General features: G+C 42.8%; 2 protein-coding genes across 2 annotated transcripts in view; both read left to right on the top strand.

The window, feature by feature from the left end:
• LOC108059193 (ankyrin-2) overlaps positions 1-27,590 on the top strand; it is a 62,497-nt gene that overhangs the window by 24,355 nt on the left and 10,552 nt on the right.
• Positions 507-27,588, top strand: LOC138912844 (titin-like). The gene is made up of 2 exons (XM_070214340.1): positions 507-4,348; positions 4,427-27,588. Exons 1-2 carry the CDS (start codon positions 1,532-1,534, stop codon positions 27,557-27,559), a joined length of 25,950 nt encoding a protein of 8,649 aa, XP_070070441.1. The 5' UTR covers positions 507-1,531; the 3' UTR covers positions 27,560-27,588.

The following is a 27,590-nucleotide window of genomic DNA, read 5'->3' as shown; positions in this document are numbered from 1 at the left end:
TTAATGGTAAGTTCTCATGTATAATGACAATTAATTTGAAAAGTTGCCACAGTTTTAGGGCCTATGTTTATACATCTATGATGGGTATCGTTTTCTGATAGGTCTCTCCCATTGTTGTCCTCTCAACTCTCATGGTATACCAATTACGTTTGCAATTTTAAACAAATATTTAAGCAATTGAGTTTATGTTTTTTCAATCAACTACTGCAAGCTACAATTTAAATAATTCGATTTGTGTTTAACCTATGTAATTACCCTGTTTACTATACTCGTACTCAATCGGCATATAGATGTGATCTATGAATAAGCCAAAGCATATAATCTACAATACTTCTTATATTAACATTCGTTTAGCAATTACTAAGATTTTTTTCATTAAGATAAACACTTTTGGCATACTTTTGGATTTCCGAAATTAAAAAAGAAAACCGAAAAATTTGAAACCTCACCCATATTGGGATCAGCAAGGAGCTGGGCGACCACCAGCCGTCTTTCGATCCCCATATGAGGATTCATCGAAGTACACTCCAATAAACCACCATGGCCTTCAGTTTGCAATGTTTATGTTTGATTTGTTTTTCGCAAATATAATTATGTCTTCTGTTGCTTTTCGTAACTTTATCAATCCTTAACGAAAAAGCATATACTTACCATATATATAACAATAATAGTGTACTGTATCTGTATAAGTCGAGCCACATCCAGATCTCACTGTAGCATCTCTATATAGTATTAGCATATCAAAGTCGTATTCGTACTTTTTGTCATTATTTGCGAATTTGAAAACCAACAGCCACAATTATATTAGCCTCACTGTATAATCAGCATTTGATTTCTTTGCACCCAGACCCACCAGCCCAGCGTGCTTTTTAATGTAATTGGTTGTTTATAGATCACTTTAAATAACGTACGAGTATGTGACATATGATGTCGTGGTTTGTTCCTAATCGTGCAATACTAGCTAATTTTGCTTTTTGATTTCATAATCAACATAAACATTGCTTAAATATTAGCAAATCAAAAATATGCAAACGTAATCAGCTCAGCTCAGCTCATAAATTATACTCGAAGCATTAAATTTTGTGCAGCATCCAAGCAAGCAGAAATGGGCCCAAGAATCCACGACCTCATATGCAGCATCTATACGTGTGTATCTGAATGAAGCTCAGCTTATCTCATCCCAAGTTCAAGTTGGGTCGGTTCAGCTAAGCTCCATCTGGCATCTGTTTAATGCGAAACAGATATTTTGATTTCGCTTCTATACTAAATACTACAAAATAAGCATTAAGTGCATGTTTGTGCCTGCTGCTGGGTTTTTGGCGAAAAGCTTGTAGTATGAATATATGCATATATTGTACTGAATTGTAAGTACGTATGTGTGTATATCGGCAACTCAATTGCACTGTGTACATAGACTAACCCACCATAAAGAACCCATGGTTTGATATTAAATTGGTGTTAACTGTGTTTATATTGCCATGTTTTCTACTCCACTCTACTTCTAACCAAACCCTCTTTTGCCATCCCTGGAATGCCTCAAACAGAGCACTTCAGTGTTCATAATGTAAAAACCGAAACCTTTACAAAAACAGATGAACCTGATAAGCTGCTTCATAGTGTGGTAGCTGTCCCCGATATTCCGAAATTGTACTCACAAGACACTACCTCATTTACAGAAATGAGTACAAGTAGTCAAACACCGAAGATGACAACAACGACGACCCTAACAGCACATATAGATCGCACCAAAGTAGACTTGACTATTCCAGATCAAGATCAGCCGAAGAAGCAGCTGAAGGATCAGTCCGCAGTAGATATAGATGCAGAAGCAGAAACAAGTGCCAGTGATAGGGAGTACTTAGAGCAAATTATGGGCTGTGGTGATGTCAGACGCAAAATAATGCGTCTGGAAAGCAGTGGCAGCACAGAATCAGTGGATTCAATTGGCAAGCAGCCCGCTGTCCCACCCAAATACATAGGCGATAATGTGCCAGTGGTGCGAGAGGTGGTGCAGAGCATTGAGGATAAGATCGGCAGTACAGTGGTGTCGGCTATTCCATTTACGGTGCAGAAACGGCAGCCTCACGAAGATAATAAAGAACCAGATGTAGAAGAGCTGGAAAAGCAGATACTAACCGCAGCAGACTTAGCCCTGGATAAGTTAATCAAGTGTGAACAACCCGCTGAGGTGGTCAAGATTTCACCTATCGAAGCCATGGCCATCGACCTCAAAGAGATTGATGAAGAAGTTTGCGAAAGGGTTTGTGAGAAGCGCAAGTCCTTTGTTGTAGCTGAAGACTTATGTGAAACGGTAAAGACTTTAACAGAACAGGTAATAGATTTAAATAGGCAAGTAGGACAGGTACCTGCAAAGATTTTAACTGAAGCTGTTAGGAAGCACTTAGACTTAGAAGGTAAGGATGTTACTGAAGTTTTACCGAAGGTTAGGGAAGTCGTGCAGGACATTGAACGCAGATATCCCACAGCGAGCCTAGAGGCCAAGCCGTTTAGTCCACGAAAACGTTCAGTTCCGGACCGTAAAGCTGATGTTTCGTCCATAGAGCAGCAGATTTTAAGCGAAGCCGATCTGATTTTAGACGGATTAGGCTCTAAGCGCATACCAGAGCCAAAGGTACCCTCGCCCGTTTCTTCAATGCAAAATACGAGCAGCAGTACTGAAAATCTCGAAGACGTATGTGAAAAGAAATGCTCAAAGCGCACAATCTCAGATATGGCAAAGGCCTTTGAAAGGCAAGGAGACGAAGAAAGTTTACCAACAATTAGGGACGTCAAGTCGGCAACTACCATGTTCCTAGAGCATGAGTCTTTAAAATACGATATAACTGAAAGTGAAGCCAAGAGTATTTTACATGAAGAACTAACAGATATTGCAGAGAGTCAAATTAGGTTTTTAACAGAATGTGATACACAAGAATTTCCAATAGAATCAATTAAGGATACTAAACTTGTAGAATTTCCCAAGCTTGCACACACCTTGGAACGATTACATTCCATTTCCAAAACTGACGTTAAAGATACTAAGGAGTTTGTCCACGTAGCTAGTGAATATGAAGCGAAAATGGATAAACTTGTTAGTCAGAGTGAACACCTAACAGCACAAAAAGGTAACCAAAACCTAGAAATGGACATCAATGTAAAGTTTCCGACGCACGATAAATCAGACGAGCTTCAGACACATAAGTTCTTGGCCTCCAAGAACTCTGAACTTGTCCCAATGACTGAAAACACGTTGAATAAGTTTCCATCTGATGCAAAAACTTATTTAGATAAACCCTTAATTGAGAGCGATAGTGACGAAGAGCTGGACAATCTAAAAAAAATAAACAAACTAAAACATTTATCGAAAATTGAACATATAACTATTTTAGATTCAACAAGGTCAGTCAAAACCACTCATGAAAGAAACATAACCAAGTTCCCAAAAGCAAACGACAATGACAAAACTGAGTTAGAGTCAATTAAGCCAAAAGACTATTCGGACGATGAAAAAGACAAAGAGTTTGGAATTTCCAAACCTCAAGACAAGCCTGATAGTAAACCAACTCCTTCGGCAACCCCCTTCTCTAGTACTGCAGTAGAAGCTCTCCCTAAAGATGACGTAAAGTCTAAGGATGTTATCTCTCTTAAGGCCGAAGAAACTTCAATTACAATTCAAACCAACATTAAATCAGCAAGCTCTACAATAGAAACTTTAGATAGCAAGACCAGCAAGCCGTTAGATCCGTTTGCAAACTTGAAAGATGATAAGATCCCAACTTCATTAGAAGACAAACCCAAGTCCCCCGTTGGTACGGTTAGACCTATTCCAAAAGAGTATTCGGACGATGAAAGTGACGAAGAGGTTGGTATTTCCATGCCTCAAGACAAGCCTGTTACCCATCCCACTTCTCTGGAAACTCCTTCAATCAGTAGAGAACATATATCTCCTCTTCAATCTGATGGCAAACCAAAGGCTCCTGAAAAGGTTCCATCTAAACTAGATGACAAGCCCAAGTCACCAATTGAGTCTGTAAAGTCTATTCCAAAAGAGTATTCTGACGATGAAAGTGACGAGGAGTTTGGAATTCCCAAACCTCAAGACAAGCCTCTTACTTCTGTGGTAACTCCTTCAATCAGTAGTGTAGATAAATCTTCTCTTCAACCTGATGACAAACCAAAGGCTCCTGTGCAAACAGACGTAAAGGTCCCATCCAAGCTAGGTGACAAGCCCAAGTCACCAATTGAGTCTGTAAAGCCTATTCCAAAAGAGTATTCTGACGATGAAAGTGACGAGGAATTTGGAATTCCCAAACCTCAAGACAAGTCTGATGGTAAACCAACTCCTGCGGTAACCCCCTTCTCTAGTACTGCGGTAGAAGTTCTCCCTAAAGATGATGTAAAGTCTAAGGATGTTATCTCTCTTAAGGCCGAAGAAACTTCAATTACAATTCAAACCAACATTAAATCAGCAAGCTCTACAATAGAAACTTTAGATAGCGAGACCAGCAAGCCGTTAGATCCGTTTGCAAACTTGAAAGATGATAAAATCCCAACTTCATTAGAAGACAAACCCAAGTCCCCCGTTGAGACGGTTAGACCTATAACAAAAGTGTATTCGGACGATGAAAGTGACGAAGAGGTTGGTATTCCCATGCCTCAAGACAAGCCAGTTACCCATCCCACTCCTTTGGTAACTCCTTCAATCAGTAGTGAAGATAAATCTTCTCTTCAGACTGGTGACAAACCAAAGGCTCCTGAGCAAAAAGACGTAAATGTCCCATACAAGCTAGATGACAAGCCCAAGTCACCAATTGAGTCTGTAAAGCCTATTCCAAAAGAGTATTCTGAAGATGAAAGTGACAAGGAGTTTGGAATTCCCAAACCTCAAGACAAGCCTGTTACTTTTGTGGTAACTCCTTTAATCAGTAGTGAAGATAAATCTTCTCTTCAACCTGATGACAAACCAAAGGCTCTTGTGCAAAAAGACGTAAAGGTCACATCCAAGCTAGATGACAAGCCCAAGTCACCAATTGAGTCTGTAAAGCCTATTCCAAAAGAGTATTCTGACGATGAAAGTGACGAGGAGTTTGGAATTCCCAAACCTCAAGACAAGCCTGTTACTTCTGTGGTAACTCCTTTAATCAGTAGTGAAGATAAATCTTCTCTTCAACCTGATGACAAACCAAAGGCTCTTGTGCAAAAAGACGTAAAGGTCACATCCAAGCTAGATGACAAGCCCAAGTCACCAATTGAGTCTGTAAAGCCTATTCCAAAAGAGTATTCTGACGATGAAAGTGACGAGGAGTTTGGAATTCCCAAACCTCAATACAAGCCTGATAGTAAACCAACCCCTTCGGCAACCCCCTTCTCTAGTACTGCGGTAGAAGTTCTCCCTAAGGATGATGTAAAGTCTAAGGATGTTATCTCTCTTAAGGCCGAAGAAACTTCAATTACAATTCAAACCAACATTAAATCAGCAAGCTCTACAATAGAAACTTTAGATAGCAAGACCAGCAAGCCGTTAGATCCGTTTGCAAACTTGAAAGATGATAAGATCCCAACTTCATTAGAAGACAAACCCAAGTCCCCCGTTGAGACGGTTAGACCTATTCCAAAAAAGTATTCGGACGATGAAAGTGACGAAGAGGTTGGTATTCCCATGCCTCAAGACAAGCCAGTTTCCCATCCCACTCCTTTGGTAACTCCTTCAATCAGTAGTGAAGATAAATCTCCTCTTCAGACTGGTGACAAACCAAAGGCTCCTGAGCAAAAAGACGTAAATGTCCCATACAAGCTAGATGACAAGCCCAAGTCACCAATTGAGTCTGTAAAGCCTATTCCAAAAGAGTATTCTGAAGATGAAAGTGACAAGGAGTTTGGAATTCCCAAACCTCAAGACAAGCCTGTTACTTTTGTGGTAACTCCTTCAATCAGTAGTGAAGATAAATCTTCTCTTCAACCTGATGACAAACCAAAGGCTCCTGTGCAAAATGACGTAAAGGTCCCATCCAAGCTAGATGACAAGCCCAAATCACCAATTGAGTCTGTAAAGCCTATTCCAAAAGAGTATTCTGACGATGAAAGTGACGAGGAGTTTGGAATTCCCAAACCTCAATACAAGCCTGATAGTAAACCAACTCCTTCGGCAACCCCCTTCTCTAGTACTGCGGTAGAAGTTCTCCATAAAGATGATGTAAAGTCTACAGAAGTTATTTCTCTTAAGGTCGAAGAAATTTCAACCACAATTCAAACCAACATTAAATCAGCAAGCTCTACAATAGAAACTTTAGACAGCAAGACCAGCAAGCCATTAGATCCGTTTGCAAACTTGAAAGATAATAAGATCCCAACTTTATTAGGAGACAAACCCAAGTCCCCCGTTGAGACGGTTACCCCTATCACAAAAGTGTATTCGGACGATGAAAGTGACGAAGAGGTTGGTATTCCCATGCCTCAAGACAAGTCAGTTACCCATCCCACTCCTTTGGTAACTCCTTCAATCAGTAGTGAAGATAAATCTCCTCAGACTGGTGACAAACCAAAGGCTCCTGAGCAAAAAGACGTAAATGTCCCATCCAAGCTAGATGACAAGCCCAAGTCACCAATTGAGTCTGTAAAGCCTATTCCAAAAGAGTATTCTGTCGATGAAAGTGACGAGGAGTTTGGAATTCCCAAACCTCAATACAAGCCTGATAGTAAACCAACTCCTTCGGCAACCCCCTTCTCTAGTACTGCGGTAGAAGTTCTCCATAAAGATGATGTAAAGTCTACGGAAGTTATCTCTCTTAAGGTCGAAGAAACTTCAACCACAATTCAAACCAACATTAAATCAGCAAGCTCTACAATAGAAACTTTAGACAGCAAGACCAGCAAGCCATTAGATCCGTTTGCAAACTTGAAAGATGATAAGATCCCAACTTTATTAGGAGACAAACCCAAGTCCCCCGTTGAGACGGTTACCCCTATCACAAAAGTGTATTCGGACGATGAAAGTGACGAAGAGGTTGGTATTCCCATGCCTCAAGACAAGCCAGTTACCCATCCCACTCCTTTGGTAACTCCTTCAATCAGTAGTGAAGATAAATCTCCTCTTCAGACTGGTGACAAACCAAAGGCTCCTGAGCAAAAAGACGTAAATGTCCCATCCAAGCTAGATGACAAGCCCAAGTCACCAATCGAGTCTGTAAAGCCTATTCCAAAAGAGTATTCTGACGATGAAAGTGACGAGGAAATTGGAATTTCCAAACCTAAAGACAAGCCTGTTACTTCTGTGGAAACTCCTTCAATCAGTAGTGAAGATAAATCTTCTCCTCAACCTGATGACAAACCAAAGGCTCCTGTGCAAAAAGACGTAAAGGTCCCATCCAAGCTAGATGACAAGCCCAAGTCACCAATTGAGTCTGTAAAGCCTTTTCCAAAAGAGTATTCTGACGATGAAAGTGACGAAGAGGTTGGTATTCCCATGCCTCAAGACAAGCCAGTTACCCATCCCACTCCTTTGGTAACTCCTTCAATCAGTTGTGAAGATAAATCTCCTCTTCAACCTGATGACAAACCAAAGGCTCCAGAGCAAAAAGACGTAAAGGTCCCATCAAAGGTAGATGACCAGCCAAAGTCACCAATTGAGTCTGTAAAGCCTATTCCAAAAGAGTATTCTGACGATGAAAGTGACGAGGAGTTTGGAATTCCCAAACCTCAAGACAAGCCTGTTACCCATCCCACTCCTTTGGTAACTCCTTCAATCAGTAGTGAAGATAAATCTCCTCTTCAGCCTGGTGACAAACCAAAGGCTCCTGAGCAAAAAGACGTAAAGGTCCCATCCAAGGTAGATGACCAGCCAAAGTCACCAATTGAGTCTGTAAAGCCTATTCCAAAAGAGTATTCTGACGATGAAAGTGACGAGGAGTTTGGAATTCCCAAACCTCAAGACAAGCCTGTTACCCATCCCACTCCTTTGGTAACTCGTTCAATCAGTAGTGAAGATAAATCTCCTCTTCAGCCTGGTGACAAACCAAAGGCTCCTGAGCAAAAAGACGTAAAGGTCCCATCAAAGCTAGATGACAAGCCCAAGTCACCAATTGAGTCTGTAAAGCCTATTCCAAAAGAGTATTCTGACGATGAAAGTGACGAGAAGTTTGGAATTCCCAAACCTCAAGACAAGCCTGATAGTAAACCAACACCTTCGGCAACCCCCTTCTCTAGTACTGCGGTAGAAGTTCTCCCTAAAGATGATGAAAAGTCTAAGGAAGTTATCTCTTTTAAGGCCGAAGAAACTTCAACCACAATTCAAACCAACATTAAATCAGCAAGTTCTACAATAGAAACTTTAGATAGCAAGACCAGCAAGCCATTAGATCCGTTTGCAAACTTGAAAGATGATAAGATCCCAACTTCATTAGGAGACAAAACCAAGTCCCCCGTTGAGACGGTTACCCCTATCACAAAAGTGTATTCGGACGATGAAAGTGACGAACAGTTTGGAATTCCCAAGCCTCAGGACAAGCCTGTTACCCATCCCACTCCTTTGGTAACTCGTTCAATCAGTAGTGAAGATAAATCTCCTCTTCAGCCTGGTGACAAACCAAAGGCTCCTGAGCAAAAAGACGTAAAGGTCCCATCCAAGCTAGATGACAAGCCCAAGTCACCAATTGAGTCTGTAAAGTCTATTCCAAAAGAGTATTCTGACGATGAAAGTGACGAGGAGTTTGGAATTCCCAAACCTCAAGACAAGCCTCTTACTTCTGTGGTAACTCCTTCAATCAGTGGTAAAGATAAATCTCCTCTTCAGCCTGGTGACAAACCAAAGGCTCCTGAGCAAAAAGACGTAAAGGTCCCATCAAAGCTAGATGACAAGCCCAAGTCACCAATTGAGTCTGTAAAGCCTATTCCAAAAGAGTATTCTGACGATGAAAGTGACGAGAAGTTTGGAATTCCCAAACCTCAAGACAAGCCTGATAGTAAACCAACACCTTCGGCAACCCCCTTCTCTAGTACTGCGGTAGAAGTTCTCCCTAAAGATGATGAAAAGTCTAAGGAAGTTATCTCTTTTAAGGCCGAAGAAACTTCAACCACAATTCAAACCAACATTAAATCAGCAAGTTCTACAATAGAAACTTTAGATAGCAAGACCAGCAAGCCATTAGATCCGTTTGCAAACTTGAAAGATGATAAGATCCCAACTTCATTAGGAGACAAAACCAAGTCCCCCGTTGAGACGGTTACCCCTATCACAAAAGTGTATTCGGACGATGAAAGTGACGAACAGTTTGGAATTCCCAAGCCTCAGGACAAGCCTGTTACCCATCCCACTCCTTTGGTAACTCGTTCAATCAGTAGTGAAGATAAATCTCCTCTTCAGCCTGGTGACAAACCAAAGGCTCCTGAGCAAAAAGACGTAAAGGTCCCATCCAAGCTAGATGACAAGCCCAAGTCACCAATTGAGTCTGTAAAGTCTATTCCAAAAGAGTATTCTGACGATGAAAGTGACGAGGAGTTTGGAATTCCCAAACCTCAAGACAAGCCTCTTACTTCTGTGGTAACTCCTTCAATCAGTGGTAAAGATAAATCTCCTCTTCAGCCTGGTGACAAACCAAAGGCTCCTGAGCAAAAAGACGTAAAGGTCCCATCAAAGCTAGATGACAAGCCCAAGTCACCAATTGAGTCTGTAAAGCCTATTCCAAAAGAGTATTCTGACGATGAAAGTGACGAGAAGTTTGGAATTCCCAAACCTCAAGACAAGCCTGATAGTAAACCAACACCTTCGGCAACCCCCTTCTCTAGTACTGCGGTAGAAGTTCTCCCTAAAGATGATGAAAAGTCTAAGGAAGTTATCTCTTTTAAGGCCGAAGAAACTTCAACCACAATTCAAACCAACATTAAATCAGCAAGTTCTACAATAGAAACTTTAGATAGCAAGACCAGCAAGCCATTAGATCCGTTTGCAAACTTGAAAGATGATAAGATCCCAACTTCATTAGGAGACAAAACCAAGTCCCCCGTTGAGACGGTTACCCCTATCACAAAAGTGTATTCGGACGATGAAAGTGACGAACAGTTTGGAATTCCCAAGCCTCAGGACAAGCCTGTTACCCATCCCACTCCTTTGGTAACTCGTTCAATCAGTAGTGAAGATAAATCTCCTCTTCAGCCTGGTGACAAACCAAAGGCTCCTGAGCAAAAAGACGTAAAGGTCCCATCCAAGCTAGATGACAAGCCCAAGTCACCAATTGAGTCTGTAAAGTCTATTCCAAAAGAGTATTCTGACGATGAAAGTGACGAGGAGTTTGGAATTCCCAAACCTCAAGACAAGCCTCTTACTTCTGTGGTAACTCCTTCAATCAGTGGTAAAGATAAATCTCCTCTTCAGCCTGGTGACAAACCAAAGGCTCCTGAGCAAAAAGACGTAAAGGTCCCATCCAAGCTAGATGACAAGCCCAAGTCACCAATTGAGTCTGTAAAGCCTATGCCAAAAGAGTATTCTGACGATGAAAGTGACGAGGAGTTTGGAATTCCCAAACCTCAAGACAAGCCTGATAGTAAACCAACTCCTTCGGCAACCCCCTTCTCTAGTACTGCGGTAGAAGCTCTCCCTAAAGATGATGTAAAGTCTAAGGAAGTTACCTCTTTTAAGGCCGAAGAGACTTCAACCACAATTCAAACCAACATTAAATCAGCAAGTTCTACAATAGAAACTTTAGATAGCAAGACCAGCAAGCCATTAGATCCGTTTGCAAACTTGAAAGATGATAAGATCCCAACTTCATTAGGAGACAAACCCAAGTCCCCCGTTGAGACGGTTACCCCTATCACAAAAGTGTATTCGGACGATGAAAGTGACGAACAGTTTGGAATTCCCAAGCCTCAGGACAAGCCTGTTACCCATCCCACTCCTTTGGTAACTCGTTCAATCAGTAGTGAAGATAAATCTCCTCTTCAGACTGGTGACAAACCAAAGGCTCCTGAGCAAAAAGACGTAAAGGTCCCATCCAAGCTAGATGACAAGCCCAAGTCACCAATTGAGTCTGTAAAGTCTATTCCAAAAGAGTATTCTGACGATGAAAGTGACGAGGAGTTTGGAATTCCCAAACCTCAAGACAAGCCTGATAGTAAACCAACTCCTTCGGCAACCCCCTTCTCTAGTACTGCGGTAGAAGCTCTCCCTAAAGATGATGTAAAGTCTAAGGAAGTTACCTCCTTTAAGGCCGAAGAGACTTCAACCACAATTCAAACCAACATTAAATCAGCAAGTTCTACAATAGAAACTTTAGATAGCAAGACCAGCAAGCCATTAGATCCGTTTGCAAACTTGAAAGATGATAAGATCCCAACTTCATTAGGAGACAAACCCAAGTCCCCCGTTGAGACGGTTAGACCTATTCCAAAAGAGTATTCGGACGATGAAAGTGACGAAGAGGTTGGTATTCCCATGCCTCAAGACAAGCCAGTTACCCATCCCACTCCTTTGGTAACTCCTTCAATCAGTAGTGAAGATAAATCTCCTCTTCAGACTGGTGATAAACCAAAGGCTCCTGAGCAAAAAGACGTAAATGTCCCATCCAAGCTAGATGACAAGCCCAAGTCACCAATCGAGTCTGTAAAGCCTATTCCAAAAGAGTATTCTGACGATGAAAGTGATGAGGAGTTTGGAATTTCCAAACCTAAAGACAAGCCTGTTACTTCTGTGGAAACTCCTTCAATCAGTAGTGAAGATAAATCTTCTCTTCAACCTGATGACAAGCCAAAGGCTCCTGTGCAAAAAGACGTAAAGGTCCCATCCAAGCTAGATGACAAGCCCAAGTCACCAATTGAGTCTGTAAAGCCTTTTCCAAAAGAGTATTCTGACGATGAAAGTGACGAGGAGTTTGGAATTCCCAAACCTCAAGACAAGCCTGATAGTAAACCAACTCCTTCGGCAACCCCCTTCTCTAGTACTGCGGTAGAAGCTCTCCCTAAAGATGATGTAAAGTCTAAGGATGTTATCTCTCTTAAGGCCGAAGAAACTTCAATTACAATTCAAACCAACATTAAATCAGCAAGTTCTACAATAGAAACTTTAGATAGCAAGCCATTAGATCCGTTTGCAAACTTGAAAGATGATAAGATCCCAACTTTATTAGGAGACAAACCCAAGTCCCCCGTTGAGACGGTTAGACCTATTCCAAAAGAGTATTCGGACGATGAAAGTGACGAAGAGTTTGGTATTCCCATGCCTCAAGACAAGCCTGTTACCCATCCCACTCCTTTGGTAACTCCTTCAATCAGTAGTGAAGATAAATCTCCTCTTCAACCTGATGACAAACCAAAGGCTCCTGAGCAAAAAGACGTAAAGGTCCCACCCAAGCTAGATGACAAGCCCAAGTCACCAATTGAGTCTGTAAAGCCTATTCCAAAACAGTATTCTGACGACGAAAGTGACGAGGAGTTTGGAATTCCCAAACCTCAAGACAAGTCTGATGGTAAACCAACTCCTTCGGTAACCCCCTTCTCTAGTACTGCGGTAGAAGTTTTCCCTAAGGATGATGTAAAGTCTACGGAATTTATCTCTCTTAAGGCCGAAGAAACTTCAACCACAATTCAAACCAACATTAAATCAGCAAGCTCTACAATAGAAACTTTAGACAGCAAGACCAGCAAGCCATTAGATCCGTTTGCAAACTTGAAAGATGATAAGATCCCAACTTTATTAGGAGACAAACCCAAGTCCCCCGTTGAGACGGTTAGACCTATTCCAAAAGAGTATTCGGACGATGAAAGTGACGAAGAGGTTGGTATTCCCATGCCTCAAGACAAGCCAGTTACCCATCCCACTCCTTTGGTAACTCCTTCAATCAGTAGTGAAGATAAATCTCCTCTTCAGACTGGTGACAAACCAAAGGCTCCTGAGCAAAAAGACGTAAATGTCCCATCCAAGCTAGATGACAAGCCCAAGTCACCAATCGAGTCTGTAAAGCCTATTCCAAAAGAGTATTCTGACGATGAAAGTGACGAGGAGTTTGGAATTCCCAAACCTCAAGACAAGCCTCTTACTTCTGTGATAACTCCTTCAATCAGTGGTAAAGATAAATCTCCTCTTCAGCCTGGTGACAAACCAAAGGCTCCTGAGCAAAAAGACGTAAAGGTCCCATCCAAGCTAGATGACAAGCCCAAGTCACCAATTGAGTCTGTAAAGCCTATTCCAAAAGAGTATTCTGACGATGAAAGTGACGAGGAGTTTGGAATTCTCAAACCTCAAGACAAGCCTGATAGTAAACCAACTCCTTCGGCAACCCCCTTCTCTAGTACTGCGGTAGAAGTTCTCCCTAAAGATGATGTAAAGTCTAAGGAAGTTACCTCTTTTAAGGCCGAAGAGACTTCAACCACAATTCAAACCAACATTAAATCAGCAAGTTCTACAATAGAAACTTTAGATAGCAAGACCAGCAAGCCATTAGATCCGTTTGCAAACTTGAAAGATGATAAGATCCCAACTTCATTAGGAGACAAACCCAAGTCCCCCGTTGAGACGGTTACCCCTATCACAAAAGTGTATTCGGACGATGAAAGTGACGAACAGTTTGGAATTCCCAAGCCTCAGGACAAGCCTGTTACCCATCCCACTCCTTTGGTAACTCGTTCAATCAGTAGTGAAGATAAATCTTCTCTTCAGCCTGGTGACAAACCAAAGGCTCCTGAGCAAAAAGACGTAAAGGTCCCATCCAAGCTAGATGACAAGCCCAAGTCACCAATTGAGTCTGTAAAGCCTTTTCCAAAAGAGTATTCTGACGATGAAAGTGACGAGGAGTTTGGAATTCCCAAACCTCAAGACAAGCCTGATAGTAAACCAACTCCTTCGGCAACCCCCTTCTCTAGTACTGCGGTAGAAGTTCTCCCTAAAGATGATGTAAAGTCTAAGGAAGTTACCTCCTTTAAGGCCGAAGAGACTTCAACCACAATTCAAACCAACATTAAATCAGCAAGTTCTACAATAAAAACTTTAGATAGCAAGACCAGCAAGCCATTAGATCCGTTTGCAAACTTGAAAGATGATAAGATCCCAACTTCATTAGGAGACAAACCCAAGTCCCCCGTTGAGACGGTTAGACCTATTCCAAAAGAGTATTCGGACGATGAAAGTGACGAAGAGGTTGGTATTCCCATGCCTCAAGACAAGCCAGTTACCCATCCCACTCCTTTGGTAACTCCTTCAATCAGTAGTGAAGATAAATCTCCTCTTCAGACTGGGGATAAACCAAAGGCTCCTGAGCAAAAAGACGTAAATGTCCCATCCAAGCTAGATGACAAGCCCAAGTCACCAATCGAGTCTGTAAAGCCTATTCCAAAAGAGTATTCTGACGATGAAAGTGACGAGGAGTTTGGAATTTCCAAACCTAAAGACAAGCCTGATAGTAAACCAACTCCTTCGGCAACCCCCTTCTCTAGTACTGCGGTAGAAGCTCTCCCTAAAGATGATGTAAAGTCTAAGGATGTTATCTCTCTTAAGGCCGAAGAAACTTCAATTACAATTCAAACCAACATTAAATCAGCAAGTTCTACAATAGAAACTTTAGATAGCAAGCCATTAGATCCGTTTGCAAACTTGAAAGATGATAAGATCCCAACTTTATTAGGAGACAAACCCAAGTCCCCCGTTGAGACGGTTAGACCTATTCCAAAAGAGTATTCGGACGATGAAAGTGACGAAGAGTTTGGTATTCCCATGCCTCAAGACAAGCCTGTTACCCATCCCACTCCTTTGGTAACTCCTTCAATCAGTAGTGAAGATAAATCTCCTCTTCAACCTGATGACAAACCAAAGGCTCCTGAGCAAAAAGACGTAAAGGTCCCACCCAAGCTAGATGACAAGCCCAAGTCACCAATTGAGTCTGTAAAGCCTATTCCAAAACAGTATTCTGACGACGAAAGTGACGAGGAGTTTGGAATTCCCAAACCTCAAGACAAGTCTGATGGTAAACCAACTCCTTCGGTAACCCCCTTCTCTAGTACTGCGGTAGAAGTTTTCCCTAAGGATGATGTAAAGTCTACGGAATTTATCTCTCTTAAGGCCGAAGAAACTTCAACCACAATTCAAACCAACATTAAATCAGCAAGCTCTACAATAGAAACTTTAGACAGCAAGACCAGCAAGCCATTAGATCCGTTTGCAAACTTGAAAGATGATAAGATCCCAACTTTATTAGGAGACAAACCCAAGTCCCCCGTTGAGACGGTTAGACCTATTCCAAAAGAGTATTCGGACGATGAAAGTGACGAAGAGGTTGGTATTCCCATGCCTCAAGACAAGCCAGTTACCCATCCCACTCCTTTGGTAACTCCTTCAATCAGTAGTGAAGATAAATCTCCTCTTCAGACTGGTGACAAACCAAAGGCTCCTGAGCAAAAAGACGTAAATGTCCCATCCAAGCTAGATGACAAGCCCAAGTCACCAATCGAGTCTGTAAAGCCTATTCCAAAAGAGTATTCTGACGATGAAAGTGACGAGGAGTTTGGAATTCCCAAACCTCAAGACAAGCCTCTTACTTCTGTGATAACTCCTTCAATCAGTGGTAAAGATAAATCTCCTCTTCAGCCTGGTGACAAACCAAAGGCTCCTGAGCAAAAAGACGTAAAGGTCCCATCCAAGCTAGATGACAAGCCCAAGTCACCAATTGAGTCTGTAAAGCCTATTCCAAAAGAGTATTCTGACGATGAAAGTGACGAGGAGTTTGGAATTCTCAAACCTCAAGACAAGCCTGATAGTAAACCAACTCCTTCGGCAACCCCCTTCTCTAGTACTGCGGTAGAAGTTCTCCCTAAAGATGATGTAAAGTCTAAGGAAGTTACCTTTTTTAAGGCCGAAGAGACTTCAACCACAATTCAAACCAACATTAAATCAGCAAGTTCTACAATAGAAACTTTAGATAGCAAGACCAGCAAGCCATTAGATCCGTTTGCAAACTTGAAAGATGATAAGATCCCAACTTCATTAGGAGACAAACCCAAGTCCCCCGTTGAGACGGTTACCCCTATCACAAAAGTGTATTCGGACGATGAAAGTGACGAACAGTTTGGAATTCCCAAGCCTCAGGACAAGCCTGTTACCCATCCCACTCCTTTGGTAACTCGTTCAATCAGTAGTGAAGATAAATCTTCTCTTCAGCCTGGTGACAAACCAAAGGCTCCTGAGCAAAAAGACGTAAAGGTCCCATCCAAGCTAGATGACAAGCCCAAGTCACCAATTGAGTCTGTAAAGCCTAATCCAAAAGAGTATTCTGACGATGAAAGTGACGAGGAGTTTGGAATTCCCAAACCTCAAGACAAGCCTGATAGTAAACCAACTCCTTCGGCAACCCCCTTCTCTAGTACTGCGGTAGAAGTTCTCCCTAAAGATGATGTAAAGTCTAAGGAAGTTACCTCCTTTAAGGCCGAAGAGACTTCAACCACAATTCAAACCAACATTAAATCAGCAAGTTCTACAATAAAAACTTTAGATAGCAAGACCAGCAAGCCATTAGATCCGTTTGCAAACTTGAAAGATGATAAGATCCCAACTTCATTAGGAGACAAACCCAAGTCCCCCGTTGAGACGGTTAGACCTATTCCAAAAGAGTATTCGGACGATGAAAGTGACGAAGAGGTTGGTATTCCCATGCCTCAAGACAAGCCAGTTACCCATCCCACTCCTTTGGTAACTCCTTCAATCAGTAGTGAAGATAAATCTCCTCTTCAGACTGGGGATAAACCAAAGGCTCCTGAGCAAAAAGACGTAAATGTCCCATCCAAGCTAGATGACAAGCCCAAGTCACCAATCGAGTCTGTAAAGCCTATTCCAAAAGAGTATTCTGACGATGAAAGTGACGAGGAGTTTGGAATTTCCAAACCTAAAGACAAGCCTGTTACTTCTGTGGAAACTCCTTCAATCAGTAGTGAAGATAAATCTTCTCTTCAACCTGATGACAAGCCAAAGGCTCCTGTGCAAAAAGACGTAAAGGTCCCATCCAAGCTAGATGACAAGCCCAAGTCACCAATTGAGTCTGTAAAGCCTTTTCCAAAAGAGTATTCTGACGATGAAAGTGACGAGGAGTTTGGAATTCCCAAACCTCAAGACAAGCCTGATAGTAAACCAACTCCTTCGGCAACCCCCTTCTCTAGTACTGCGGTAGAAGCTCTCCCTAAAGATGATGTAAAGTCTAAGGATGTTATCTCTCTTAAGGCCGAAGAAACTTCAATTACAATTCAAACCAACATTAAATCAGCAAGTTCTACAATAGAAACTTTAGATAGCAAGCCATTAGATCCGTTTGCAAACTTGAAAGATGATAAGATCCCAACTTTATTAGGAGACAAACCCAAGTCCCCCGTTGAGACGGTTAGACCTATTCCAAAAGAGTATTCGGACGATGAAAGTGACGAAGAGTTTGGTATTCCCATGCCTCAAGACAAGCCTGTTACCCATCCCACTCCTTTGGTAACTCCTTCAATCAGTAGTGAAGATAAATCTCCTCTTCAACCTGATGACAAACCAAAGGCTCCTGAGCAAAAAGACGTAAAGGTCCCACCCAAGCTAGATGACAAGCCCAAGTCACCAATTGAGTCTGTAAAGCCTATTCCAAAACAGTATTCTGACGACGAAAGTGACGAGGAGTTTGGAATTCCCAAACCTCAAGACAAGTCTGATGGTAAACCAACTCCTTCGGTAACCCCCTTCTCTAGTACTGCAGTAGAAGTTTTCCCTAAGGATGATGTAAAGTCTACGAAAGTTATCTCTCTTAAGGCCGAAGAAACTTCAACCACTATTCAAACCAACATTAAATCAGCAAGCTCTACAATAGAAACTTTAGACAGCAAGACCAGCAAGCCATTAGATCCGTTTGCAAACTTGAAAGATGATAAGATCCCAACTTTATTAGGAGACAAACCCAAGTCCCCCGTTGAGACGGTTAGACCTATTCCAAAAGAGTATTCGGACGATGAAAGTGACGAAGAGGTTGGTATTCCCATGCCTCAAGACAAGCCAGTTACCCATCCCACTCCTTTGGTAACTCCTTCAATCAGTAGTGAAGATAAATCTCCTCTTCAGACTGGTGACAAACCAAAGGCTCCTGAGCAAAAAGACGTAAATGTCCCATCCAAGCTAGATGACAAGCCCAAGTCACCAATCGAGTCTGTAAAGTCTATTCCAAAAGAGTATTCTGACGATGAAAGTGACGAGGAGTTTGGAATTCCCAAACCTCAAGACAAGCCTCTTACTTCTGTGGTAACTCCTTCAATCAGTGGTAAAGATAAATCTCCTCTTCAGCCTGGTGACAAACCAAAGGCTCCTGAGCAAAAAGACGTAAAGGTCCCACCCAAGCTAGATGACAAGCCCAAGTCACCAATTGAGTCTGTAAAGTCTATTCCAAAAGAGTATTCTGACGATGAAAGTGACGAGGAGTTTGGAATTCCCAAACCTCAAGACAAGCCTCTTACTTCTGTGGTAACTCCTTCAATCAGTGGTAAAGATAAATCTCCTCTTCAGCCTGGTGACAAACCAAAGGCTCCTGAGCAAAAAGACGTAAAGGTCCCATCCAAGCTAAATGACAAGCCCAAGTCACCAATTGAGTCTGTAAAGCCTATTCCAAAAGAGTATTCTGACGATGAAAGTGACGAGGAGTTTGGAATTCCCAAACCTCAAGACAAGCCTGATAGTAAACCAACTCCTTCGGCAACCCCCTTCTCTAGTACTGCGGTAGAAGCTCTCCCTAAAGATGACGTAAAGTCTAAGGAAGTTACCTCTTTTAAGGCCGGAGAGACTCAAACCACAATTCAAACCAACATTAAATCAGCAAGTTCTACAATAGAAACTTTAGATAGCAAGACCAGCAAGCCATTAGATCCGTTTGCAAACTTGAAAGATGATAAGATCCCAACTTCATTAGGAGACAAACCCAAGTCCCCCGTTGAGACGGTTAGACCTATTCCAAAAGAGTATTCGGACGATGAAAGTGACGAAGAGGTTGGTATTCCCATGCCTCAAGACAAGCCAGTTACCCATCCCACTCCTTTGGTAACTGCTTCAATCAGTAGTGAAGATAAATCTACTCTTCAGACTGGTGACAAACCAAAGGCTCCTGAGCAAAAAGACGTAAATGTCCCATCCAAGCTAGATGACAAGCCCAAGTCACCAATCGAGTCTGTAAAGCCTATTCCAAAAGAGTATTCTGACGATGAAAGTGACGAGGAGTTTGGAATTTCCAAACCTAAAGACAAGCCTGTTACTTCTGTGGAAACTCCTTCAATCAGTAGTGAAGATAAATCTTCTCTTCAACCTGATGACAAGCCAAAGGCTCTTGTGCAAAAAGACGTAAAGGTCCCATCCAAGCTAGATGACAAGCCCAAGTCACCAATTGAGTCTGTAAAGCCTTTTCCAAAAGAGTATTCTGACGATGAAAGTGACGAGGAGTTTGGAATTCCCAAACCTCAAGACAAGCCTGATAGTAAACCAACTCCTTCGGTAACCCCCTTCTCTAGTACTGCGGTAGAAGTTTTCCCTAAGGATGATGTAAAGTCTAAGGAAGTTACCTCTTTTAAGGCCGAAGAGACTTCAACCACAATTCAAACCAACATTAAATCAGCAAGTTCTACAATAGAAACTTTAGATAGCAAGACCAGCAAGCCATTAGATCCGTTTGCAAACTTGAAAGATGATAAGATCCCAACTTTATTAGGAGACAAACCCAAGTCCCCCGTTGAGACGGTTAGACCTATTCCAAAAGAGTATTCGGACGATGAAAGTGACGAAGAGGTTGGTATTCCCATGCCTCAAGACAAGCCAGTTACCCATCCCACTCCTTTGGTAACTCCTTCAATCAGTAGTGAAGATAAATCTCCTCTTCAGACTGGTGACAAACCAAAGGCTCCTGAGCAAAAAGACGTAAATGTCCCATCCAAGCTAGATGACAAGCCCAAGTCACCAATAGAGTCTGTAAAGCCTATTCCAAAAGAGTATTCTGACGATGAAAGTGACGAGGAGTTTGGAATTCCCAAACCTCAAGACAAGCCTCTTACTTCTGTGGTAACTCCTTCAATCAGTGGTGAAGATAAATCTCCTCTTCAGCCTGGTGACAAACCTAAGGCTCCTGAGCAAAAAGACGTAAAGGTCCCATCCAAGCTAGATGACAAGCCCAAGTCACCAATTGAGTCTGTAAAGCCTATTCCAAAAGAGTATTCTGACGATGAAAGTGACGAGGAGTTTGGAATTCCCAAACCTCAAGACAAGCCTGATAGTAAACCAACTCCTTCGGCAACCCCCTTCTCTAGTACTGCGGTAGAAGTTCTCCCTAAAGATGATGTAAAGTCTAAGGAAGTTATCTCTTTTAAGGCCGAAGAGACTTCAACCACAATTCAAACCAACATTAAATCAGCAAGTTCTACAATAGAAACTTTAGATAGCAAGACCAGCAAGCCATTAGATCCGTTTGCAAACTTGAAAGATGATAAAATCCCAACTTTATTAGGAGACAAACCCAAGTCCCCCGTTGAGACGGTTAGACCTATTCCAAAAGAGTATTCGGACGATGAAAGTGACGAAGAGGTTGGTATTTCCATGCCTCAAGACAAGCCAGTTACCCATCCCACTCCTTTGGTAACTCCTTCAATCAGTAGTGAAGATAAATCTCCTCTTCAGCCTGGTGACAAACCAAAGGCTCCTGAGCAAAAAGACGTAAAGGTCCAATCCAAGCTAGATGACAAGCCCAAGTCACCAATTGAGTCTGTAAAGCCTATTCCAAAAGAGTATTCTGACGATGAAAGTGACGAGGAGTTTGGAATTCCCAAACCTCAAGACAAGCCTGATAGTAAACCAACTCCTTCGGCAACCCCCTTCTCTAGTACTGCGGTAGAAGTTCTCCCTAAAGATGATGTAAAGTCTAAGGAAGTTATCTCTTTTAAGGCCGAAGAGACTTCAACCACAATTCAAACCAACATTAAATCAGCAAGTTCTACAATAGAAACTTTAGATAGCAAGACCAGCAAGCCATTAGATCCGTTTGCAAACTTGAAAGATGATAAGATCCCAACTTCATTAGGAGACAAACCCAAGTCCCCCGTTGGTACGGTTAGACCTATTCCAAAAGAGTATTCGGACGATGAAAGTGACGAAGAGGTTGGTATTCCCATGCCTCAAGACAAGCCAGTTACCCATCCCACTCCTTTGGTAACTCCTTCAATCAGTAGTGAAGATAAATCTCCTCTTCAGACTGGTGACAAACCAAAGGCTCCTGAGCAAAAAGACGTAAATGTCCCATCCAAGCTAGATGACAAGCCCAAGTCACCAATCGAGTCTGTAAAGCCTATTCCAAAAGAGTATTCTGACGATGAAAGTGACGAGGAGTTTGGAATTTCCAAACCTAAAGACAAGCCTGTTACTTCTGTGGAAACTCCTTCAATCAGTAGTGAAGATAAATCTTCTCTTCAACCTGATGACAAACCAAAGGCTCCTGTGCAAAAAGACGTAAATGTCCCATCCAAGCTAGATGACAAGCCCAAGTCACCAATTGAGTCTGTAAAGCCTTTTCCAAAAGAGTATTCTGACGATGAAAGTGACGAGGAGTTTGGAATTCCCAAACCTCAAGACAAGCCTGATAGTAAACCAACTCCTTCGGCAACCCCCTTCTCTAGTACTGCGGTAGAAGCTCTCCCTAAAGATGACGTAAAGTCTAAGGATGTTATCTCTCTTAAGGCCGAAGAAACTTCAATTACAATTCAAACCAACATTAAATCAGCAAGCTCTACAATAGAAACTTTAGATAGCAAGACCAGCAAGCCGTTAGATCCGTTTGCAAACTTGAAAGATGATAAGATCCCAACTTCATTAGAAGACAAACCCAAGTCCCCCCTTGAGACGGCTAGACCTATTCCAAAAGAGTATTCTGACGATGAAAGTCACGAGGAGTTTGGAATTCCCAAACCTCAAGACAAGCCTGATAGTAAACCAACTCCTTCGGCAACCCCCTTCTCTAGTACTGCGGTAGAAGTTCTCCCTAAAGATGATGTAAAGTCTACGGAAGTTATCTCTCTTAAGGTCGAAGAAACTTCAACCACAATTCAAACCAATATTAAATCAGCAAGCTCTACAATAGAAACTTTAGACAGCAAGACCAGCAAGCCATTAGATCCGTTTGCAAACTTGAAAGATGATAAGATCCCAACTTTATTAGGAGACAAACCCAAGTCCCCCGTTGAGACGGTTACCCCTATCACAAAAGTGTATTCGGACGATGAAAGTGACGAAGAGGTTGGTATTCCCATGCCTCAAGATAAGCCAGTTACCCATCCCACTCCTTTGGTAACTCCTTCAATCAGTAGTGAAGATAAATCTCCTCTTCAGACTGGTGACAAACCAAAGGCTCCTGAGCAAAAAGACGTAAATGTCCCATCCAAGCTAGATGACAAGCCCAAGTCACCAATCGAGTCTGTAAAGCCTATTCCAAAAGAGTATTCTGACGATGAAAGTGACGAGGAGTTTGGAATTTCCAAACCTAAAGACAAGCCTGTTACTTCTGTGGAAACTCCTTCAATCAGTAGTGAAGATAAATCTCCTTTTCAACCTGATGACAAACCAAAGGCTCCTGAGCAAAAAGACGTAAAGGTCCCACCCAAGCTAGATGACAAGCCCAAGTCACCAATTGAGTCTGTAAAGCCTATTCCAAAACAGTATTCTGACGACGAAAGTGACGAGGAGTTTGGAATTCCCAAACCTCAAGACAAGTCTGATGGTAAACCAACTCCTTCGGTAACCCCCTTCTCTAGTACTGCGGTAGAAGTTCTCCCTAAGGATGATGTAAAGTCTACGGAAGTTATCTCTCTTAAGGCCGAAGAAACTTCAACCACAATTCAAACCAACATTAAATCAGCAAGCTCTACAATAGAAACTTTAGACAGAAAGACCAGCAAGCCATTAGATCCGTTTGCAAACTTGAAAGATGATAAGATCCCAACTTTATTAGGAGACAAACCCAAGTCCCCCGTTGAGACGGTTAGACCTATTCCAAAAGAGTATTCGGACGATGAAAGTGACGAAGAGGTTGGTATTCCCATGCCTCAAGACAAGCCAGTTACCCATCCCACTCCTTTGGCAACTCCTTCAATCAGTAGTGAAGATAAATCTCCTCTTCAGACTGGTGACAAACCAAAGGCTCCTGAGCAAAAAGACGTAAAGCTCCCATCCAAGATAGATGACAAGCCCAAGTCACCAATTGAGTCTGTAAAGCCTATTCCAAAAGAGTATTCTGACGATGAAAGTGACGAGGAGTTTGGAATTCCCAAACCTCAAGACAAGCCTGTTACTTCTGTGGTAACTCCTTCAATCAGTAGTGAAGATAAATTTCCTCTTCAGCCTGGTGACAAACCAAAGCCTCCTGAGAAAAAAGACGTAAGGGTCCCATCCAAGCTAGATGACAAGCCCAAATCACCAATTGAGTCTGTAAAGCCTATTCCAAGAGAGTATTCTGACGATGAAAGTGACGAGGAGTTTGGAATTCCCAAACCTCAAGACAAGCCTGTTACCCATCCCACTCCTTTGGTAACTCGTTCAATCAGTAGTGAAGATAAATCTCCTCTTCAGCCTGGTGACAAACCAAAGGCTCCAGAGCAAAAAGACGTAAAGGTCCCATCAAAGCTAGATGACAAGCCCAAGTCACCAATTGAGTCTGTAAAGCCTATTCCAAAAGAGTATTCTGACGATGAAAGTGACGAGGAGTTTGGAATTCCCAAACCTCAAGATAAGTCTGTTACCCATCCCACTCCTTTGGTTACTCGTTCAATCAGTAGTGAAGATAAATCTCCTCTTCAGACTGGTGACAAACCAAAGGCTCCTGAGCAAAAAGACGTAAAGGTCCCATCAAAGCTAGATGACAAGCCCAAGTCACCAATTGAGTCTGTAAAGCCTATTCCAAAAGAGTATTCTGACGATGAAAGTGACGAGGAGTTTGGAATTCCCAAACCTCAAGACAAGCCTCTTACTTCTGTGGTAACTCCTTCAATCAGTAGTGAAGATAAATCTCCTCTTCAGCCTGGTGACAAATCAAAGGCTCCTGAGCAAAAAGACGTAAAGGTCCCATCTAAGCTAGAAGACAAGCCCAAGTCACCAATTGAGTCTGTAAAGCCTATTCCAAAAGAGTATTCTGACGATGAAAGTGACGAGGAGTTTGGAATTCCCAAACCTCAAGACAAGCCTGTTACCTATCCCACTCCTTTAGTAACTCCTTCAATCAGTAGTGAAGATAAATCTCCTCTTCAACCTAATGACAAACAAAAGGCTCCTGAGCAAAAAGACGTAAAGGTCCCATCTAAGCTAGAAGACAAGCCCAAGTCACCAATTGAGCCTATAAAGCCTATTCCAAAAGAGTATTCTGACGATGAAAGTGACGAAGAGTTTGGAATTCCCAAGCCTCAGGACAAGCCTGTTACCCATCCCACTCCTTTGGTAACTTCTTCAATCAGTAGTGAAGATAAATCTCCTATTCAACCTGATGACAAAACAAAGGTTCCTGTGCAAAAAGACGTAAAGGTCCCATCCAAGCTAGATGACAAGCCAAAGTCACCAATTGAGTCTGTAAAGCTTTTTCCAAAAGGATATTCTGACGATGAAAGTGACGAGGAGTTTGGAATTCCCAAACCTCAAGACAAGTCTGATGGTAAACCAACTCCTTCGGTAACCCCCTTCTCTAGTACTGCGGTAGAAGTTCTCCCTAAGGATGATGTAAAGTCTACGGAAGTTATCTCTCTTAAGGCCGAAGAAACTTCAACCACAATTCAAACCACCATAAAATCAGCAAGCTCTACAATAGAAACATTAGATAGCAAGACCAGCAAGCCATTAGATCCGTTTGCAAACTTAAAAGATGATAAGATCCCAACTTCATTAGGAGACAAACCCAAGTCCCCCGTTGAGACGGTTAGACCTATTCCAAAAGAGTATTCTGACGATGAAAGTGACAAGGAGTTTGGGATTCAGAAACCTCAAGACAAACGTGTTAGTGAACTAATACCATATGATAAATCCAAAATACATTCCTCCAACCCTTTCCCCCGAGATTTGTCAAACTCTAATGCCAAGAATCGTCAGATTCATGAAATTTGTGAAAGTAAATCTGATGTGATTACCTATAGTGAAGAAGATAGGTCTGTTCAACAGATTGTGGAGGATACTCTCAGAGCTGGTGATGCTGAGGTACAAAAAATTGTGGACGAAACACTTAAAAGTGTTCAACTCACGAGAAACTTTGGCAACATTAAGGATCAAGTCGTAGGTGAAGAAAGATCAGTTGAATCAATTGTTGAAGAAACACTTAAAAATGCTAGGTTAAGCTTTGATATTTCTAGCGAAGATAAGCTTGGTTCCACAAATGTAAGTAAAACGGATACAAAAGAGGTTCGTCCGGTTGCATACTTTGTAAAATTGGACGACGAACAGAAATTGGTAGCTCCGGCTAAAAAGCAAGTGGTTAAAGCTCAACAGAAAAAGTTAGCTAAGTCAGAGGGAGGAAAATTAGTAAAAGAGGACAGCGTTAAATTGACTACTAGGACTAGCATTAGCAAGAGAACAGTTGGGGCTAGAGAAAAACCTAAAAGCGATGTGAAAAGCACACCTGTTTTGCCAGCTAAAGTAAAGACGACCAGTATCAAGCAAACACCAATTAGGAAAACAACAGGTACGGACAAAACGAAACTACAAAACAAAACCGAGTCAAGACGTTCGGTCACAAGCTCTACTTCGACTACCACTAGTTCAGCTTCTGCTACGAGTCGCGTAATAAGCGAAATACATTTCGAGCGGTCTGCAAGTCCTGCGTCGAGTTCCATTTTCTACGAGAGCCATCCGCAGGGTGAAGGCAGCCGTTCCACTACCCCGCGACCTAGGGTTAAGACTGACGTCACGCGAATACCCTACAATACTTCAATCCGATCGCTCAGCCCCCAGTCAAAAGCCATGAAATCAGATAAGAAAACCGTAAAACAAAGAACAACTACTGCCACTCGATCTACCAAAGAGCTTACAGAGAAGAGTTCAAAGAAGACTGAGAGAATCGGCAGCCAGGAGCACGTTGAAAAAAGGAAAACCCCCACACCGTCTGCCACCCACAGATACATGCAGCCCACCCTGGCCCACAGCATGCGATACGGTTTAGGTGGCGATGGGGACATTGGCCAGAGTGTCTCGCCGGCACCGCCAAAGTCACCAGCACCACCCAAATCGCCGGCTCCGGCCCAAACCAAAACCACTCAGCGAACACATTCTATAACAAGTGCCTTGACCAAGTCCACAACCCACATAACGAAGCAACAGAATACGATTGCTGAGAAGAAAGCAACCCAATCCCGTACCCAGATTAAAAGAGGCTCACAGAGTGATAGCAAGGAGTCCCTGAAGAAAAGCACCGACCGCCTATACAAACGACAGACATCCAAGGAGAATAAGCTAACAAACGTGATAGGCTCCAAGAGCCAAGCAACCAAAAGCATGAAGACACAATCAGCTAATTCAGCCAAGACACTTGCCTACAGAACTTCCATAGAAACCGACAACAAGCTTCTGAAGAAGACCACAGCCACTATACAGCGCACCAAAGTTCCGATTAGCGTGTCTTCCAGTGCAAGGACTGCAGCAAAGCTAAGCAAGAGTGATGACACCGACAAGAGACCTCAGGTAGACAATAAGAAACCAGTTAAGCGAACAGAAGGCAGCGGCACTCAGAGCTCCATGGAGCCCAAGATGCAAAAGAAGATGAAGGACACGATGAACGAGTCGAGTTCGAATTCCGGTAGCGGCACCACCAGTGCCAGCGGTTCCTCGAACAGCACGCGGCGAAGTGTGCGATCCGTGAGCACGGTTAGTCGCAAAACGGACAAGGACTTGACCAACATTCGAAGGGCAGCGGGAGCTGTTGCGTCGACATCGACCGTACGGGTACATCGGGAGCCAATTGCAACTACCGGCGCTGTTAGCACCGTGCTCGTTGATGACGACTGTGAGGTGATAACCATACGTTCCATTAAATCCAGTGATAGTACAAAAAGTTCTACCTCATCATCCTCCGGTAGCGGCAGCAACAGTCGCAAGGTGCTAACCAGCGAGGTATTCACTAAGACCTTCGGCCCCGACAAGCCGCTCGAGGTGGTCTACCGCCAGCCCGAGTTTGATGTAGAACACCACACCATTATGTCCGTGCGTCCACCCTCCACCACTAGCAGCGATCAGCAGCGTTGCCTCAACGAGTTCGATGTCAGCTTCATCGACACCACCGACTCCAGTCTCTCGGACTCCGTTGCCCTGCCCATGTTCGGCTCCGGCGATCCGGAGCGTCTGCTCGCTGCCAGCCCCGGTTCGCCCAAGCCGACCCGCAGCCCCCTGGCCCTTATAGAGGAGACCCTGCGCCGTCAGCAACAGCACCACCACCATCATCAGCACCACCACCACAGTAGCGTGGTTACAACCGCCACTGCTGCCCTCGATCCTTCTCTGCCGATGCAAGTGGAGGTAGAGATGGAGAAGAGCAGCACTTCAAGAGGTAAATATGGTAATAGTACTGAAGTTATTCGTTAGGTTTAGTGCACTTTGATACTTAAGACTAGCT

This window comes from Drosophila takahashii, chromosome 3L (assembly GCF_030179915.1).
Source record: "Drosophila takahashii strain IR98-3 E-12201 chromosome 3L, DtakHiC1v2, whole genome shotgun sequence".
Taxonomy (NCBI): domain Eukaryota; kingdom Metazoa; phylum Arthropoda; class Insecta; order Diptera; family Drosophilidae; genus Drosophila; species Drosophila takahashii.
This window is presented reverse-complemented; position numbering and strand designations above follow the sequence as displayed.